Genomic DNA, 18,186 nt, shown 5'->3' with positions numbered 1-18,186 from the left:
ATTATGTGAAGTGTTTGTAATGAGTAAACTGTACAAGATGCCACCAGGGCTAAAAAGCTACATGTGTAAACAAACCACTTTGTAGAAATGCTCACATTATCTGGATATTTAGTCTGAAGAACTGGATAAATTAATGCAGAGCCACTCCTGCACCACGCACTCCTGCACCACGCACTCCTGCACCACGCACTCCTGCACCACGCACTCCTGCACCACGCACTCCTGCACCACGCACTCCTGCACCACGCACTCCTGCACCACGCACTCCTGCACCACGCACTCCTGCACCACGCACTCCTGCACCACGCACTCCTGCACCACGCACTCCTGCACCACGCACTCCTGCACCACGCACTCCTGCACCACGCACTCCTGCACCACGCACTCCTGCACCACGCACTCCTGCACCACGCACTCCTGCACCACGCACTCCTGCACCACGCACTCCTGCACCACGCACTCCTGCACCACGCACTCCTGCACCACGCACTCCTGCACCACGCACTCCTGCACCACGCACTCCTGCACCACGCACTCCTGCACCACGCACTCCTGCACCACGCACTCCTGCACCACGCACTCCTGCACCACGCACTCCTGCACCACGCACTCCTGCACCACGCACTCCTGCACCACGCACTCCTGCACCACGCACTCCTGCACCACGCACTCCTGCACCACGCACTCCTGCACCACGCACTCCTGCACCACGCACTCCTGCACCACGCACTCCTGCACCACGCACTCCTGCACCACGCACTCCTGCACCACGCACTCCTGCACCACGCACTCCTGCACCACGCACTCCTGCACCACGCACTCCTGCACCACGCACTCCTGCACCACGCACTCCTGCACCACGCACTCCTGCACCACGCACTCCTGCACCACGCACTCCTGCACCACGCACTCCTGCACCACGCACTCCTGCACCACGCACTCCTGCACCACGCACTCCTGCACCACGCACTCCTGCACCACGCACTCCTGCACCACGCACTCCTGCACCACGCACTCCTGCACCACGCACTCCTGCACCACGCACTCCTGCACCACGCACTCCTGCACCACGCACTCCTGCACCACGCACTCCTGCACCACGCACTCCTGCACCACGCACTCCTGCACCACGCACTCCTGCACCACGCACTCCTGCACCACGCACTCCTGCACCACGCACTCCTGCACCACGCACTCCTGCACCACGCACTCCTGCACCACGCACTCCTGCACCACGCACTCCTGCACCACGCACTCCTGCACCACGCACTCCTGCACCACGCACTCCTGCACCACGCACTCCTGCACCACGCACTCCTGCACCACGCACTCCTGCACCACGCACTCCTGCACCACGCACTCCTGCACCACGCACTCCTGCACCACGCACTCCTGCACCACGCACTCCTGCACCACGCACTCCTGCACCACGCACTGACTGAACCGAGACCGAGTTAAACTGGCTCTTACTTCAGCGGAGATTTGGTCCCTACTGCACCGGAGCTGGGAGGGAATCAGGCATCGGTTCCTGAGCAGACCTCAACAGCAGATTGAGGATTAACTCTGGAGCCCCCATCGTGCACGCTGCTGGGTTCCTCACGCTTGCTGCACAATTTCACAGCAGCAGGGGATATTTACAGTTGTTATACGTCGGGAGTTAAACATTGGGGGGCCAGGAAAACATCTGCAGAGTGGGAACGGGTGCGTGCAATGGTCCAGTAGGGCGAGCTGCACCGCACACATCAGCCTCTGCATCCCAAGCAAGGCACCCGATAGATAGCTGGACCCCAGCAAGAGTCAAGGGCATCAGAATGGATGCCAGGCTGAAAGGGTTAAACCACAAGGACGTGTTACATAAACCACACTTGTGTTCCCTTGAGTTTAAGAAGCTGAGCGGCGATTTAATCGAGGTTTTTGAAATTATAAAATAATTTAGTACGGTCGAGAGAGAGGAACTATTTCCTCTGGTGATGGGGTATAAATCTCAAAATTAGAGTAAGGCTGTGCAGGGGCAAAATAAGGAAGCACTTTCGAATAAAGGGGGTGGAAATCTAGAACTTAATCCCCCAAAAGGCTGTGTATGTTGGGGGTCAATCAGCACATTCAAGGCTGAGATCGACAGGTTTTTATCCAGCTAGGTTAAGAAGGGTTACAAATCAAATGGAGTTAAGGTACAGGTTGGCCATGATTGAACTGAATGACAGAACAAACTCAAGGGGCTGAATGGCCTGTGTTCCCAGCCCTTCTTTCAGGGAAGGATGAAAATTGAGTTGAACTTCATTTAGTTTCGGCCCTGACCCTCTCGCTGGTGCCCTCCTCGCTCAGTCCAACGTACACCTATCAAGGTGCAGGTCTCCCTTGGTGCTAATGCTTCAGGAGCTGCAGTTCCCTGATTCAGAACATGCTGCTTAATGTACAGTTAGAGGACAGGTTGAGCCTGTTCAAGGAGATGAATGTTTTACACTCGCATGCTAGATGGAACGCAGGTGACACAATCACCCTTTATTGTAAAATGCTCCTAATCCTAATATCAGCCCAGCACCCCACCCCCAACAAACAGGGACAGAGACAGTGTCGGACACAGAAAAGGAGGGGAAATGTTTGGAGAATATGTACACTGAACAGGCAGGAGGTTAAGCAGGGCTTGACATTAGTCCCACCTCACACCCCTCCCACCCACACCAACCACCACCCCCCCGCCCCGCCCCAGAGTGACCATGTCTGTATCCACCAGGAGACGGGAGACGCTGTGACAGCTTGAGCCTGGAGTCCTGGGATTGTACATTCAAGGAAAAATGCCTGAATGGGATTGAAGACGTCCCGGAGCCACTCAGATCTGCCCCTTGCTGGCAATCCTCTTGGAGCATTCCAGGAGGGCATTATGAATGTCCTTGGCACAGGAGATCTGCGACTTGATCATACTGAGGTACTGGGTGTACGACTGGCTCTCTGTCTGCACGGTGTCTGGCTTGGTTGCCGTGGGAACCAGGTTGGGCGAGTGTTTGCAACTGTCGATGCTCTGGGAAAGACATTCGAAAGCCAGTCTCTGCAAAGGAAGGGGTACAGTCACCATCAAAAGGAAGAGAGACCAAACACGCACACACCCACATCCCACACTCAAGCTAATCCACCTGGAGGGCACTGCAGCTGAGTCCAATCCCTGTCTGCATACCCACTGGGCAGCAGCGGTCATTGGAGAGGGCAGTAGGAAACATGGCTGATTCTTCATCTCCCCGACCCTATATATGCCTTAACTCAGTGGGAATACTCTCACCTCTGAGTTAGAAGGTTCCAGGCTCAAGTTCTTTGGAGGAAGGCAGTGGCGCAGTGATTACGTCACTGGACAAGTAATCCAGAGGCCCAAGTTAATGCTCTGGAGACAAGGGTTCGAATCCCACCATGGCAGCTAGTGGAATCAATTAATTGGTAAAAATCCAGAACTAAAAGTTAGTCTTGGTGATGGTGACCATGAAACCATTGTCAATTGTCATTAAAACCCATCTGGTTCACAAATACCCTTTAGGGAAGGAAATCTGCTGTCCTTACCTTGTCTGGCCTACATGTGACTCTTAAATGGCCTAGTAAGCCACTCAGTTGTACAAAACCGCTACAAAAGGAATGAAACTGGACAGACCACCCAGCACTGACCTATGCAGTAGAAACAACAATGGCACACCCAACCCTTTGAACCGGCAAAGCCCTCCTTATTAATATCTGGGCTTGTGCCAAAGTGGAGAGAGCTGTCCCACAGGCTAGTCAAGCAACAGCCAGACACAGTCATACTCACCGAAGGCAATGTCCCAGATACCACCATCACTATCCCTGGGTATGTCCATGTCACCACTGGCAGAACAGACCCACCAGAGGTGGCAGCACAGTGGGATATAATCTCATGGCATCAGGTCAAACATGAGCAAGGAAATTCACCTCCTGCTGATAACCACCCACCACCCCCACCCCCTCAGTTTCTGCATCTCCCATCCTGTCAGACAGTGAATTCCAAATCACCACCACCCTCTGGGTGAAAACGTTTCTCCTCAACTCCCCTCTAATCCTTCGACCAATTTAAATCTATGTCCCCTGGTTATTGACTTTTCTGCTCAGGGAAATAGATCCATCCTACCCGCTCTATAATCGGCCCTTCCTGATCTTATACACCTCAATTAAAGCTCCCCTCAGCCTCCTCTGCTCCAAAGCAAACAACCCCAGCCTATCCAACCTTTCCTCAGAGCTCAAATTCTCCAGTTCTGGCAACATTCTCCTAAATCTGCTCTTGTATCCTCCCGAATGTGATCACATCCTTCCTGTAAATGTGGTGACCAAAACTGAATGCGGTACTCCAGCTGTGGTCTAATGACTAGTGCTGTACACAATTCATTCTGGCATACCCTCCCTGCTCTTATACTCTATGTATCAGCTAATAAAGGAAAGTATCCCATACCTAACTCTCTTGGAAAAAGGCCTAATCTAGGTCTTTAAAATTGTGAAAGGTTTTGACAGAGCGGAAACAGCAGGAATGTTTCCTCTTGTGGGGAACAGCATAACTAGAGGCTGTCAATATAAGAAACCCAATAGGGAATTCAGGAGAAACTTCTTTACACAGGGAGTGGTGAGAAGGTGAAACTTTTATAACAGGATAAGTTGAAGCAAATAGTATAGATGTAAGTAAGGGGAAGCTAGACAAACTTACGATGGTGGATTTAGATGAGGAAAGATGGGAGGAGGCTCGAGTGGAGCATAAAGGCCAGCATGGGACTGGTTGGGCCAAATGGCCGGTTTCTGCATTGTATAATCCTGTACAAACTTGTGCCCTACTACCTTTAGGGATCTGTGGACATGCACTCCAAGGGCTCTCTGTTCCTCTACATTTCTCAGTATCTGAATCTCAGTACACATTTCTTGTGTCCTCCCTTACCCATTCTACCCTCCAGAAATGCATGACCTCACAATTCTCTTCACTAAATTCTATTTACCCCCTTTAAGCCCATGTGCAGCAGTCTGCAGCTTTCTTCCTCACTATCAACCACACAACCAATTTTTCCATCATCTGCCAACCGGACTGCAGCGGTTCAAGAAGGCAGCTCACCACCACCTTCGCAAGGGCAATTAGGGATGGGCAGTAAATGCTGGAGCCCACATCCCATGAAAGAATAAAAGAAAACTCTGAGGCTGACACCCTTTGGTGGACGGCACTCACACTCTGTGGGGCGGCTGCTGGTCCACTTTATAGCTACAGTTTCCAAATGCAATCACCAGGAGCTGGGGTGATAGAGTGAGACTCAGGTGGGAGAACAAGGGAACGTATATGACGGACATGGTGTGAGGAAGTGCTGTTAAAAAATTTGAAGGACATTGAATTCTGGACATTCTTCCTCCTGAGCTATTTTTAAAAGTTTGCGATATTAATTCGGGGCTGTGATTATTGCCATTCTTCAAGAAACCACGAGACAAGGTAAATGTCCAGCCAAGAATACCTGGAGAGGAAAGAGATACTTGGTATATCTAAGTTAACAAAGAACTGCTGCTGCCAGGCTAAAGACTCATGCTGATTGGCTAAAAACACCCGGCCTAAGAGGAGTATTCTTTGAACATCTTGGTCTTTAAAATCTCTGTCTGAGTGACTGTGTCCGCCTTAGACGCAGGCTGCAAGGAAAAGACTCTGACTTTGTCTCTCTCCGCTCCACCTTTGTGTTAAGCCTTCCTCAGAAATATCTCCTCGCAATAACTCATGTCTTTAGAGGGTTCGCAAAGTCGTGATAAGTCAGATTCACCAAGGACGGTTTAACCAGAAAATGCGTTTGAAGGAACTTCCAGAACTGTTGCAACCAGAATTCTGTTATATCAGCAGTGTCGAGATCTCTTCAAATTTTATCCTTTTAAAGGAAACTTTCCCATGCTCCAGCAACTGCAGGGCAGTGTGTTTGATTTGTCCTGTTCCGTGTTGGTGTGTGAGTGTAACGGGGTTTGAAGATCCTTTTTTTAAAAAGGGAAAAATCGTTACGCTTCTAAACTACAATTTGTATGTTAACCAGCTTATTAACGTGTGTTTTTAAAAAGTAGTTTGTTTTGTAATAAACCAATTTTTTTGTGTTTACTTGAAGAAGTTAGAGTGGTTAGAGTCTTTTTAGGCTGCGAATAACAGTATCAAAGGTAAAGAACTGACTAGTTTGGTGGGTGAATTAAACATTTAAACTATTGTTACAACCTGTGGAGAAGTGGGACTAGAATTCACTGCACGCTCCTCCCATCTCGGTCCGTAAAAATGGGGATGAGCTAACAGGGAGACTGATACAGGAGTCAGGGAGAGCAGAAAACCTGGTGAACCATTCAGATAAGCACAGTCTGGTCAGTGGCCGATTTTAAATTTAGTCATACTCACCAGGCACAACTCCACCTGATCACAGAGGGCGTAAAACTCCTCTAAACTTTTATCAAACCGCTGCAGTGCTGTGTCATTGCTCTTCCTGGAGGATAAAGGATAATGACAGTTAATGAATGAATTTATTCCACCCATTTCTACCTTTATTCTGCCCCACTGGGAATGTTACAAATGAACTCTAGCCTGTGTGTGTTCTTGGTATATCCACTTGGTGGCAGCATTTCCCCACTCACAATCGACAAAACGCATCAAAACCAACCCTCCACACCAGGGTTCCCCACAGACGCTGAGTAACCCTATACCAGAGTTCCCCACAGCCCTGAGCAACTCTCGCCACTAGAGTTCCCCACAGGCTCTGAGTAACTCTAGTAGACCAGGTTCCACACAGGCCCCAGGTAATTCTCTACACCAGGGTGCCCCAAAGGCCCTGAACAAATCTCTACACCAGGATTCCCCACAGGTTCTGCGTAGCTACACCAGGGCTCACCACAGACACTGCGTAACTATACCAGGGTTCACCACAGACACTGCGTAACTATACCAGGGCTCACCACAGACACTGCGTAACTATACCAGGGTTCACCACAGACACTGCGTAACTATACCAGGGTTCACCACAGACACTGCGTAACTATACCAGGGCTCACCACAGACACTGCGTAACTATACCAGGGTTCACCACAGACACTGCGTAACTATACCAGGGTTCACCACAGACACTGCGTAACTATACCAGGGCTCACCACAGACACTGCGTAACTATACCAGGGTTCACCACAGACACTGCGTAACTATACCAGGGTTCACCACAGACACTGCGTAACTATACCAGGGTTCCCCACAATACCTGAGTAACTGTATCCACCAGGGCCAGAGTAATTCTCTGCACCATGGTGCCCACTGGCCCTGAGTAACTCTAGTGTACCAGGGTTCCCCACAGGCACTAAGTAACTCTACACCTAGATTCCCCACAGGCTCTGCGTAACTGACTACACCAGCGTTTCCCATAGGCCCTGAGTAACTCTCTATACCAGGGTCCCCACAAGCTCTGAGTAGCTCTCTAGACCAGGGTTCACCACAGGCTCTCAGTAACTACGTCAGAGTTCCCCACTGGCCAGGCGTAACTCTCCACACCAGGGTTCCCACCAAGCTCTGAGTAACTCTCCACACCAGGGGTCCCCCACAGGCTCTGATTCCATGCCCCTTAGAGGGACAATTTTCCAAGGCACAGCATCTTCCTCAGAACCGCGGAATTAGTTACCCGCCCTCAAAGCGTTTGATGGAACAGTGTAGAGGGCAGTTTACAGTTAGACTGATTTAGACAGATCCCTTCCTACACCACAGTTCAAGAAGGCGGCTCACCACCAGCTTATTAAGGGCAATTATGAGTGGACAATAAATGCTGGCCTAGCCATCACCACCCACTTCCTCTGAATGAATAAATTGGTTAAAAAGACAGATTAGTTTGGTTAAGCGGATTTTTGATCTACAAGAGAGTCGAGGGTTACGGAGGGCAGACAGGAAAGTGGAGTTAAGGTTGACAATCAGCCATGATCTTACTGAATGGCGGAGCAGGCTCGAAGGGCCTACTCCCGCTCCTAGTTTTTTTACGTTCCTATGCTTCATGTCACTGCAGGTGTCTGAAATGGAAATTGTTTCACACTCCTGGCCCAAAGTTGATTAAATTCACAAAAACTGGGGATCTTGAGTGGAAAGTTCGTGCCACAGGAGCAGCTGGTAAGAAAGCACCAAGGGGGTGACGGAAATCGAATTGTGCTCGCGCTCTGATCTAAGTTACTAACACCTCAGTGAGGTGCACAGAGGAAGGTGCTGGATGGCTGCGATTTCATTCTATAATCTTTGACCTTTCCAGCAACACCAGGCGGGTTTCATCTTGCGGTTAACTCCTTCCTGTCCTCAAGAAGCTGACTTCTGCTGGGGTCCTGGTTCCACAGGCACCTGTGCCTCACCCTAGTGGCTGTTCTCCATGTCTGAGTCTCTGCTGGTCAACCAAGGCTGGTGAATCAGCCCTGTTGTGACAGGTTGATAATTCCTCTCCTCGGGCCTACCACCAGCACTGATCGATCTAACAGTAACAACCCTGCAGCCAACTCTGACCATAGGACATAGGAAGACAGGAAATAGGAGCAGGAGTAGGCCATTCGGCCCCTTGAGCCTACTAAGCCATTCAACTCGATCATGGCTGATCGTCTACTTAAGCGCCATTTTCCCTCACTATCCCCAATTGCCTTGATATCTTTACTATTTAGAAATCTATCAAGCTCTGTCTTGAACTTACTCAATGACTGCACTTCCACAGCCCTCTGGGGTAGAGAATTCCAAAGATTCACCACCCTCTGAGTGAAGAAATTCCTCCTAGACCCCACCCCCCCCAGCCAGCAGAAACATCCTTCCTGCATCTTCCCTGTCGAGCCCTTTAAGAATTTTGTAAGGTTTAATGTCTCGTTCTATTAAACTCTAGAGAATACAGGCTCAGTCTCCTCAATCTCTCCTCATAATACAATCCCTCCATCCCATATCTATATACGAATATGAGAACAGGAGGAGGCCATTCAGCCCCTCAAGCCTGTTCCATCTCCCATTTGGAAGATGGCTGCTGTGTGCTGCCTGGTTGCTACACAGTGCAAACCCCTCACTGTTTACCATAATTATCGCCCTACACTTACAGGGAGGGTAACTCACAGACTAACCAACTGTACCTCCCCACCCACCAATCCCAGTCAACCCAACCCCATATAGGCTGATGATCCTGGACCACACAGGCACACTTTAACAGGAACAAAGAGAAGGCAATACCAGAACAGAGGACAGGCAGCTAAGGTGTTTCTCTTTAACAGCTGTTAGATGCCCCTCTGCCTTGCTCCTTTATTAAAAATGATACTCACTGTCCGTTGTCTATGGTTGTGTTTTGGGACAAGTTCAGGGCTGCAATCCTCATGAGATTCTAGAAAGTAAACGCAAAGTTCTCAATGACATGGTCAGATTTCGTTAGCAGCCACATACACAGCCTTTTACATAACACAGCAACACAGTGAAAGCAGAATGAATCAGGAAGTTTGGCTTGGCTCCCAAGGTGAAAATTTCAGGCACTCACTTCCACTTCAGGTCAAGGGGCTAAGCTACACTCACACTGCAGTGAAGTTTATACAGATACACACAAAAGCTCCACTGCCCTGTGCAGTGACACTGCTGCCCACAGAGCTCATAGAGACAGACAACACTGCCCCCACCCTGAGCTAGGTCAGTATGCTGACTTTTAAAGCCTAGATTTCCTTAAATTGGGAAATCACTTACAACATGAAATCATTAGAAAACATGACACCAAAAGATCATTTGAGTGAAAACTGCACAATGTGGGGGACAGTGGTATAGTGGTAATGTTACTGGGTTAGTGATCCAGCAACCCAGGCTTCAGTTCAAATCCAACCAGAGTAGCTGGGAAAATTTAAACTCAATTAATTCACTAAATCTGGAATGAAGTGCTAGTCTTGTGACAGTCCCCTTCTGTGCCATAGTCTTCTGTTTCTAAATTTTTCTAATTATTTATTCATTCACAGGATGTGGGCATCGCTGGCTAACCCAGCATTTATTACTCATCCCTAATTGCCCCTTGAGAAGGTGGTGGTGAGCTGCCTTCTTGAACCACTGCAGTCCATGTGGTGTAGGAACACCCACAGTGCCGTTAGGGAGGGAATTCCAGGATTTTGACCCAGCGACAGTGAAGGAACGGCGATATAGTTCTAATATAAAAACAGAAAATGTTGGAAAAACTCAGCAGGTCTGGCAACATCTGTAGAGAGAGAAACAGAGTTAACATTTCGAGTCCATGTGGCTCTTCTTCAGATATATTTCCAAGTCAGGACGGTGTGTGGCTTGGGGGGAACTTGCAGGTGGTGGTGTTCCCATGTATCTGCTGCCCTTGTCCTTCTAGGTGGTAGAGGTCATGGGTTTGGAAGGTGCTGTCAAAAGAGCCTTGTTGAGTTGTTGCCATGCCTCTTGTAGATGGTACACACACTGCTGCTACTGTGAGGTGGCGGTGGAGGGAGTGAATGTTTAAGGTGGTGAATGGGGTGCCAAACAAGTGGGCTGCTTTGTCCTGGACGGTGTCAAGCTTGAGTGTTGTAGGAGCTGCACTCATCCAGGCAAGTGGAGAGTATCATCTGATTTGAGCCTTGTGGATGGTGGACAGGCTTTGGGGAGTCAGGAGGTGAGTTCCTCTCTGCAGAATTCCCAGTCTCTGACTTACTCTTGGAGCCACAGTACTTATATGGATGTTCCAGTTCATTTTCTGGTCAATGGTAAGCTCCTGGATGCTGATGAGGATTACAAAGTGACCAGATTGCTGTAAAAACCCGTCTGATTCACTCATTCCTTTCAGGCCTAGCAAGCTGCTCAGTTGAACCAAATCACGACAGAAAAGTCAAATAAGATTAAAACCGGACCTAATCAAAATTAGGAGAGCTGTCTCACAGACTAGTCAAGATTAAAATCAGACAGTCCATCCAGCATTGATCTAGGCAACAGATAGAACAAAGACACATCGGCCCTGTAAACCCTATGAAGTCTTCTTTTTGAACATCTGGAGTCTTGTATCAAAATTGGGAGAGCTGTCTCACAAACTAGTCAAGCAACAGCCTGACATAGTCAAACACAAATGAATCATACCATTACCATCCCTGGGTATGTCCTTTCCCACTGGCAGGACAGACCCAGCAGAGGTGGTATACAACGGGGACGGAGCTGCCCTGGGGAATCCTCAGCATCGGCTCCAGACCCCATGAAGTCTCATGGCATCAGATCAAACACGGGCAAGGAAGCCTCCTGCTGAGTACCACCTATTGCCCTCCCTTAGCTGCTGAATCAGTGCTTCTCCATGTTGAACACCACTTGGAGAAAGCACCCAGGGTGGCAAGGACACAGAAAGTACTCTGGGCAGGGGATTTTAATACCTATCACCAAGAGTGGCTCGATAACACCAGTACTGACTGAGCTGGCCAAGTCCGAAAGAACAGATACAAGAGCAGGGAGGTTATGATGGAGCTGTATAAAATGTTAGTTAGGCCACATCTGGAGTGCTGTGTGCAGTTCTGGTCACCACATTATAGGAAGGATGTCATTGCACTGGAGAGGGTGCAGAGGAGATTCACCAGGATGTTGCCTGGGCTGGAGTGTTTCAGCCAAGAAGAGAGACTGGATAGTTTTTTGTTTTCCTTGGAGCAGAGAAGGCTGGGGGGGACCTGATAGAGGTATACAAAATTATGAGGGGCACAGATAGAGTAGATAGGAAGAAACTTTTCCCGTTAGTGGAGGTGTCAGTAACCAGGGGGCATAGGTTTAAGGTAAGGGGGCAGGAGGTTTAAAGGGGATTTGAGGAAAAAAATTTTCACCCAGAGGGTGGTTGGAATCTGGAACTCACTGCCTGAGGGGGTGGTAGAGGCAGGAACCCTCACAACACTTAAGAAGTATTTAGATAAACACTTGAAATGCCATAGCATACAGGGCTATGGGCCAAGTGCTGGAAAATAGGATTAGAGTAGATAGGAGCTTGATGACTAGCACGGACACGATGGGCCGAAGGGCCTGTGCTGTATGACTCTATGAATCTATATCGGCCAGAGTGGGACTGCAGCAGGCGGAGAGAGAATGAACATGAGGTTAAAAACCTATTTGACTTCATCCTCACCAATCTACCTGTTGCAAATGCACCTGTCCATCACAGGATTGGTAGGAGTGGCCACTACACAGTCCTTGTGGAGACAATGTCCTGTCTTCGCATTGAGGATACCCTTCGTCGTGTTGTGTGGCACTCCCACTGTGCTAAATGGGATAAGTTCAGGACAGATCTAGTAACTCAAGATTGGGCATCCATGAGGCGCTGTGGGCCATCAGCAGCAGCAGAATTGTATTCAATCACAATCTGTAGCCTCATGGCCCGGCATATCTCCCACTTTACCATTACCATCAAGCCAGGGGATCAACCCTGGTTCAACGAAGAGTGCAGGAGGGCATGCCAGGAGCAGCACCAGGCATACCTAAAAATGAGGTCTCAACCTGGTGAAGCTACAACACAGGACTACTTGCATGCCAAACAGCATAAGCAGCAAGTGATAGACAGAGCTAAGTGATCCCACAGCCAACGGATCAGATCTAAGCTCTGCAGTCCTACCACATCCAGTCGTGAATGGTGGTGGACAATTAAACAACTCACTGGAGGAGGAGACTCGACAAATATCCCCATCCTCAATGATGGGAGAGCCCAGCAAATCAGTGAAAAAGACAAGGCTGAAGCATTTGCAGTAATCTTCAGCCAGAAGTGCTGAGTGGATGATCCATCTTGGCCTCCCCCTGAGATCCCTAACATCATAGATGTCAATCTTCAGCCACTTTGATTCGCTCTGCATGATATCAAGAAAGGGCTGAGGCCACTGGATACTGCAAAGGCTATGAGCCCTGACAACTTGCCGGCAGTGGTGCTGTGCTCCAGAACTAGCTATTCTCTAGCCAAGCTGTTCCAGTACAGCTACAACACTAGTATCTACCTGACTATGTGGAAAATTGCCCAGGTATGTGCTGTCCACATAATCAGGATAAATTCAAACGCACCAATTACTACTCATCAGCTTACTCTTGATCATCAGCACGTGATGAACCAGCCCTATAAATACTGCAGCTACAAGGGCGGGTCAGAGATTCGGAACTGTGCACCAAGTATCTAACCTCATGACTCCGCAAAACCTATCCATCATCATCAAGTTAAGAGTATGATAGAATGCTTCCCACTTGCCTGAAAGAGTGCAGCTCCAACAACACTCAAGAAGTTCGACACTTGAATGGCACCTCATCCACCACTGATGCACAGTGGAAGCATTGTGTACCATGAACAAGATGCACTGCAGCAACTCACCAAGGCTCCTTTGACAGCACCTGCCAAATTGATGACCTCTGCCATCTAGAGGGACAAGGGCAGCAGATGCATGGGAACACCACCACCTGCAAGTTTCCCTCCAAGTTACTCACCATCCTGACTTGGAAATATGTCACCGTTCCTTCACTGTCACTGGGTCAAAATCCTGGAACTCTCTCCCTAACAGCACTGTGGGTGTACCTACACCACATGGACTGCAGCGGTTCAAGAAGGCAGCTCACCACCACCTTCTCAAGGGCAGTTAGGGATGGGCAATAAACACTGGCCTTGCCAGCGACATGCACATCCCATGAAAGAATAAATTAATTAACCAGTTCCTTTACCAGTCTGACTTCTGACCCTGATTGATCAGGGGCCTCACTGACATTTGATCCCTATTCCCAATGGACCCCCACTGACTGATGCTCCCACTGCCACAGGTCAGACAGACCCTTAACCCCTGAATGGTCATGGATTTGACCCAAGGATGCTGAGATCCCACTGACCCTTGACCCCAGATGGCCATGGATCCCACCAACCCTGGACCCCAGATAGCCAATGGATACCACTGACTGTTGGCCCCAGATGGCCATGGGTTCAGGTGACCCTTGACCCCAGATGGTCATGGGTCCCACTGACCCTTGACCCCAGATGGTCATGGATCCCACTGACCCTTGACCCCAGATGGTCATGGGTCCCACTGACCCTTGACCCCAGATGGTCATGGATCCCACTGACCCATGACCCCAGATGGTCATGGGTCCCACTGACCCTTGACCCCAGATGGCCATGGGTCTCACTGACCCTCCCAGGCCGTTACCTGCAGAGAGTCTTTCAGTTGCGGGATCAGGAGTTTGAATTTGGCCACTGGGTCGTCCTGTTGCTGGGCCTGTTGTTGTTGTTGCTGTGGCAGCGCCGGCTGACCGGCCTGGGCCTGAGCTGCGGCCAGCTGCTGGGCCTGGACGAGCTGCTGCTGCTGTTGCTGGACTTGAACTTGAACCTGAGTCTGGGCCTGGGCCTGGGCCTGGGCCTGGGCCGCCAGTTGTTGCTGTTGTTGTTGTTGTTGCTGGTTGAGCGGCGCCGCCATCTTCTCCCACTCTCACGAGGCGACTCCGCCTCCTCGCACTGATTGGGCCACAGGGAGGGGTGACGCCAAGAACACCATTATCTATTGGTTAACTGCTGCGACAATCAAACTGTTGGCCTGGTAGGACTGCGCCTGCGCTAGAGGCCGCGCCAACCGGGCCACCATCTTTTATACTGGCAAACAGGCGCACCCCCGTTTTTGATACTGGCAAACCCTTCTGGTCGCCATCTTTGGTATTGGCAGAACTGGCACCTGAGCAATTTTTGAGGGTGAAATGTTGGTATTTAGAAGATGAAAACATGCAAGGTTGTAAATGCTGTCTCTTGCAGGATCAACTTGCCTCTATCCCAAGCCATAAGTTAAACCCTTCTCAAAGATCACTGCTCTCCAGCCTTCCATATTAGCCACACCAATCACACAGTGCAGAAGAGGCCCTTCGGCCCATCGAGTCTGCACCGACACGTGAGAAACACCTGTCCTACCTACCTAACCCCATTTACCAGCACTTGGCACATAGCCTTGAATGTTATGGGGTGCCAAGTGCTCATCCCGGTACTTTTTAAAGGATGTGAGGCAACCCGCCTCCACCACCCTCCCAGGCAGCGCATTCCAGACCCTCACCACCCTCTGGGTAAAAAAGGTTTTCCTCACATCCCCCCCTAAACCTCCTGCCCCTCACCTTGAACTTGTGTCCCCTTGTGACTGACCCTTCAACTAAGGGGAACAGCTGCTCCCTATCCACCCTGTCCATGCCCCTCATAATCTTGTACACCTCGATCAGGTCACCCCTCAGTCTTCTCTGCTCCAACGAAAACAACCCAAGTCTATCCAACCCCTCTTCATAACTTAAATGTTTCATCCCAGGCAACATCCTGGTGAATCTCCTCTGCACCCCCTGCAGTGCAATCACATCCTTCCTATAATGTGGCGACCAGAACTGCACACGGTACTCCAGCTGTGGCCTCTCCATTGCCTTCCATGGGTGTGCCACACCATAAGGAAACAACAAAGAGCTAGCACCCAGCAGCCAGTGGGTTGCCTTTGCCCATGTTGTGAGCGATTGGTAGTGTTGCTCTCCAAGTGACCCGAATGTTCACGAATTCCCAGACTTTTAAACTCAACCCACAAATTATAGGTTACCGACCCTCCAGGATGGGTGTCTCCAGGAATAGCCTCTGACTAATTGAGCGAGAAAAACTCGGGAGAAAAATTATAGGAACATTAAACAAAATGATGCATTTTTGCATTTTCTTTGATTACTTCTTATTGGTTAAAAATACTACTGTGAATTCAGACACTCTAGAGGACTGGTATCAGCTAGCTGTGTGTATTTTCCAAATAGTCATTGTATTGAGGATAGATTTGGCACATAAATAGTCATCAGTTAACAAATTTTGCATGGTAAATACTTACACACTCCAGCAAATAAATCCCTTATCAAATGGTATTTTCATTTTCATAATATCAGGAATTAAAAGGTGCAATCAATTGCCCATTTTTTACAAATAAGACATTCATCAACCACTATTTGTCTAGAGTCACTTAAGGATGTAGAAACCATAGGAAGCTTATGACAAAGAAAGAGGCCACTGTGTCTCTGCCGGCCAAAAAACAAGCTGTCCAGCCTAATCCCACTTCCCAGTGTTTGGTCCGTAGCCCTGCAGGTTACGGCACTTGAGGTGCAGATCCAAACACCTTTTCAATGAGTTGAGGGTTTCTGCCTCTACTATCCTTTCAGGCAGTGAGTTCCAGACCCCCACAACCCTCTGGGTGAAAAAATCTTTCCTCATCTCCCCTCTAATCTTTCTACCAATCACTTTACATCTATGCTCCCTAGTCACTGACCTCTCTGCTAAAATAAATAGGCCCTTCCCATCCACTCTATCCAGGCCCCTCACAATTTTGTCCATCTCTCTGGTGCAATTAAATCCTTTCTGTAATGAGGTGGCCAGAACTGCACATAGTACTCAAGTTGTGGCCTAATGTTTTATATAGTTCCAGCATAACCTTGCTGCTCTTATATTTTATGCCTCGGCTAATAAAGGAAAGGATTCCATGTGCCTTCTTAACCACCTTATCCATCTGCCCTATTACCTTCAAGGATCTGTGGACATTCACTCAAAGACATTCACTTCCTCTACACCCCTCTGTATCCTCCCATTTATTGTGTAATCCTTTGCCTTGTGTGACCTCCCCAAATGCATCACCTGACATTTCTCTGGGTTGAATTCCATTTGCCATTTTTCTGCCCACCTGACCAGTCCATTGATATCTTCCTGCAGTCTCCAGCAATCCTCCCCGCTATCTACCACGTATCCAATTTTTGTGTTGTTGGCAAACTTCTTGATCAACAATTACCATTTGTTTCCTGCCACTGAGTAAATTTTGTATCCAATTTTGCTGTAACCTCCTTAATAATGGATTCTTGCACTTTCCCTAAGACAGATGTTAGGATAACCGGCCTATAGTTATATAGATATATAGTTAGAGTTATACAGTTGTGGTTATATAGTTTTATAGTTATATAGATATATTCAATGATTAATACTTAAACAGCCAGGCTATTTGACTCCATACAAAAGTCATTTGCATCAGATTCAACTAGTTTTTATATTTGTCCCTGGGAGGTGAGCCTCATTGGAAGGTCAGCATTTATTTCCCATCTTTAGTTGCCCTTGAGAAGGTGGTGATGAGCTGCCTTCTTGAACTGCCGCAGTCCATGTGGTGTAGGTACACCCACAGTGCTGTTAGGGAGGGAGTTCCAGGATTTTGACCCAGCGACAGTGAAGGAACGGCGATATATTTCCAAGTCAGGATGGTGAGTGGCTTGGAGGGGAACTTCCAGGTGATGGTGTACCCATGTATCTGCTGCCCTTGTCCTTCTAGATGGTAGAGGTCACAGGTTTGGAAGGTGCTGTTGAAGGAGCCTTGGTGAGCTGCTGTAGTGGATCTTGTAGATGGTACACACACTGCTGCCATTGTGCGTTGGTGGTGGAGGGAGTGAATGTTGAAGGTGAGGGATGGGGTGCCAGTCAAGCGGGCTGCTTTGTTCTGGATGGTGTCAAGCTCCTTGAGTGTTGTTGGAGCTGCACTCACCCAGGCAAATGGGGAGTATTCCATCACACTCCTGACTTGTGCCTTGTAGATGGTGGACAGGTTTTGGGAGTCAGGAGGTGAGTTACTCGCTGCAGGATTCCCAACCTCTGACCTGCTCTTGTAGCCACAGTATTTATATGGCTAGTCCAGTTCAGTTTCTGGTCAGGATGTTGATAGTTGGGGATTCAGCGATGGTAATGTTGTTGAATATCAAGGGAAGATGGTTAGATTCTCTCTTGTTGGAGATGGTCATTGTCTGGCACTTGTGTGGCGCGAATGTTACTTGCCACTTATCAGCCCAAGCCTGGATATTGTCCAGGTCTTGCTGCACATGGACATGGACTGCTTCAGTATCTGAGGAATCGCGAATGGTGCTGAATATTGTGCAATCATCAGCGAACATCCCCACTTCTGACCTTATGATGGAAGGAAGGTCATTGATGAAGCAGCTGAAGGTGGTTGGGCCGAGGACACTGGCCTGAGGAACTCCTGCAGTGATGTCCTGGAGCTGAGGTTTCCCAAGCTTTACTGTTTTGAATGCATAAATATTAAAGCAGAGGCAATTGTAAAAAATATATTCAATGTGCAGCAGCAGGGTTTACAGATTTATCATTATACATTATATACTTATATACGTTATAGACTTAAACACTTGATTGTGTAAAAATGTCACAATCTAATTTGATTAAATAAAAACAG

At 48.9% G+C, this 18,186-nt stretch overlaps 1 protein-coding gene across 1 annotated transcript; it reads right to left on the bottom strand.

The window, feature by feature from the left end:
• Positions 1-741: 741 nt before the first annotated feature.
• On the bottom strand, positions 742-14,423 carry med29 (mediator complex subunit 29). Its single transcript, XM_078533411.1, has 4 exons — positions 14,125-14,423; positions 9,286-9,344; positions 6,380-6,464; positions 742-3,046 (listed from the first exon to the last, which is right to left on the bottom strand). The coding sequence occupies exons 1-4, from the start codon at positions 14,389-14,391 to the stop codon at positions 2,831-2,833; spliced, it is 627 nt and encodes a 208-aa protein (XP_078389537.1). The 5' UTR covers positions 14,392-14,423; the 3' UTR covers positions 742-2,830.
• Between the last annotated feature and the right edge of the window lie 3,763 nt (positions 14,424-18,186).

This window comes from Cetorhinus maximus, chromosome 32 (genome assembly GCF_964194155.1).
Source record: "Cetorhinus maximus chromosome 32, sCetMax3.hap1.1, whole genome shotgun sequence".
NCBI lineage: Eukaryota > Metazoa > Chordata > Chondrichthyes > Lamniformes > Cetorhinidae > Cetorhinus > Cetorhinus maximus.
This window is presented reverse-complemented; position numbering and strand designations above follow the sequence as displayed.

Coding starts and splice junctions, on each gene's coding strand:
- med29 (XM_078533411.1), bottom strand. CDS start 14,391: ATGGCGGCGCCGCTCAACCAGCAACAACAACAACAACAGCAACAACTG. Junction 9,345..14,124: donor AACTGAAAGACTCTCTGCAG/GTAACGGCCTGG, acceptor TTTACTTTCTAG/AATCTCATGAGGATTGCAGC. Junction 3,047..6,379: donor ATCAGGTGGAGTTGTGCCTG/GTGAGTATGACT, acceptor CTTCCTTTGCAG/AGACTGGCTTTCGAATGTCT.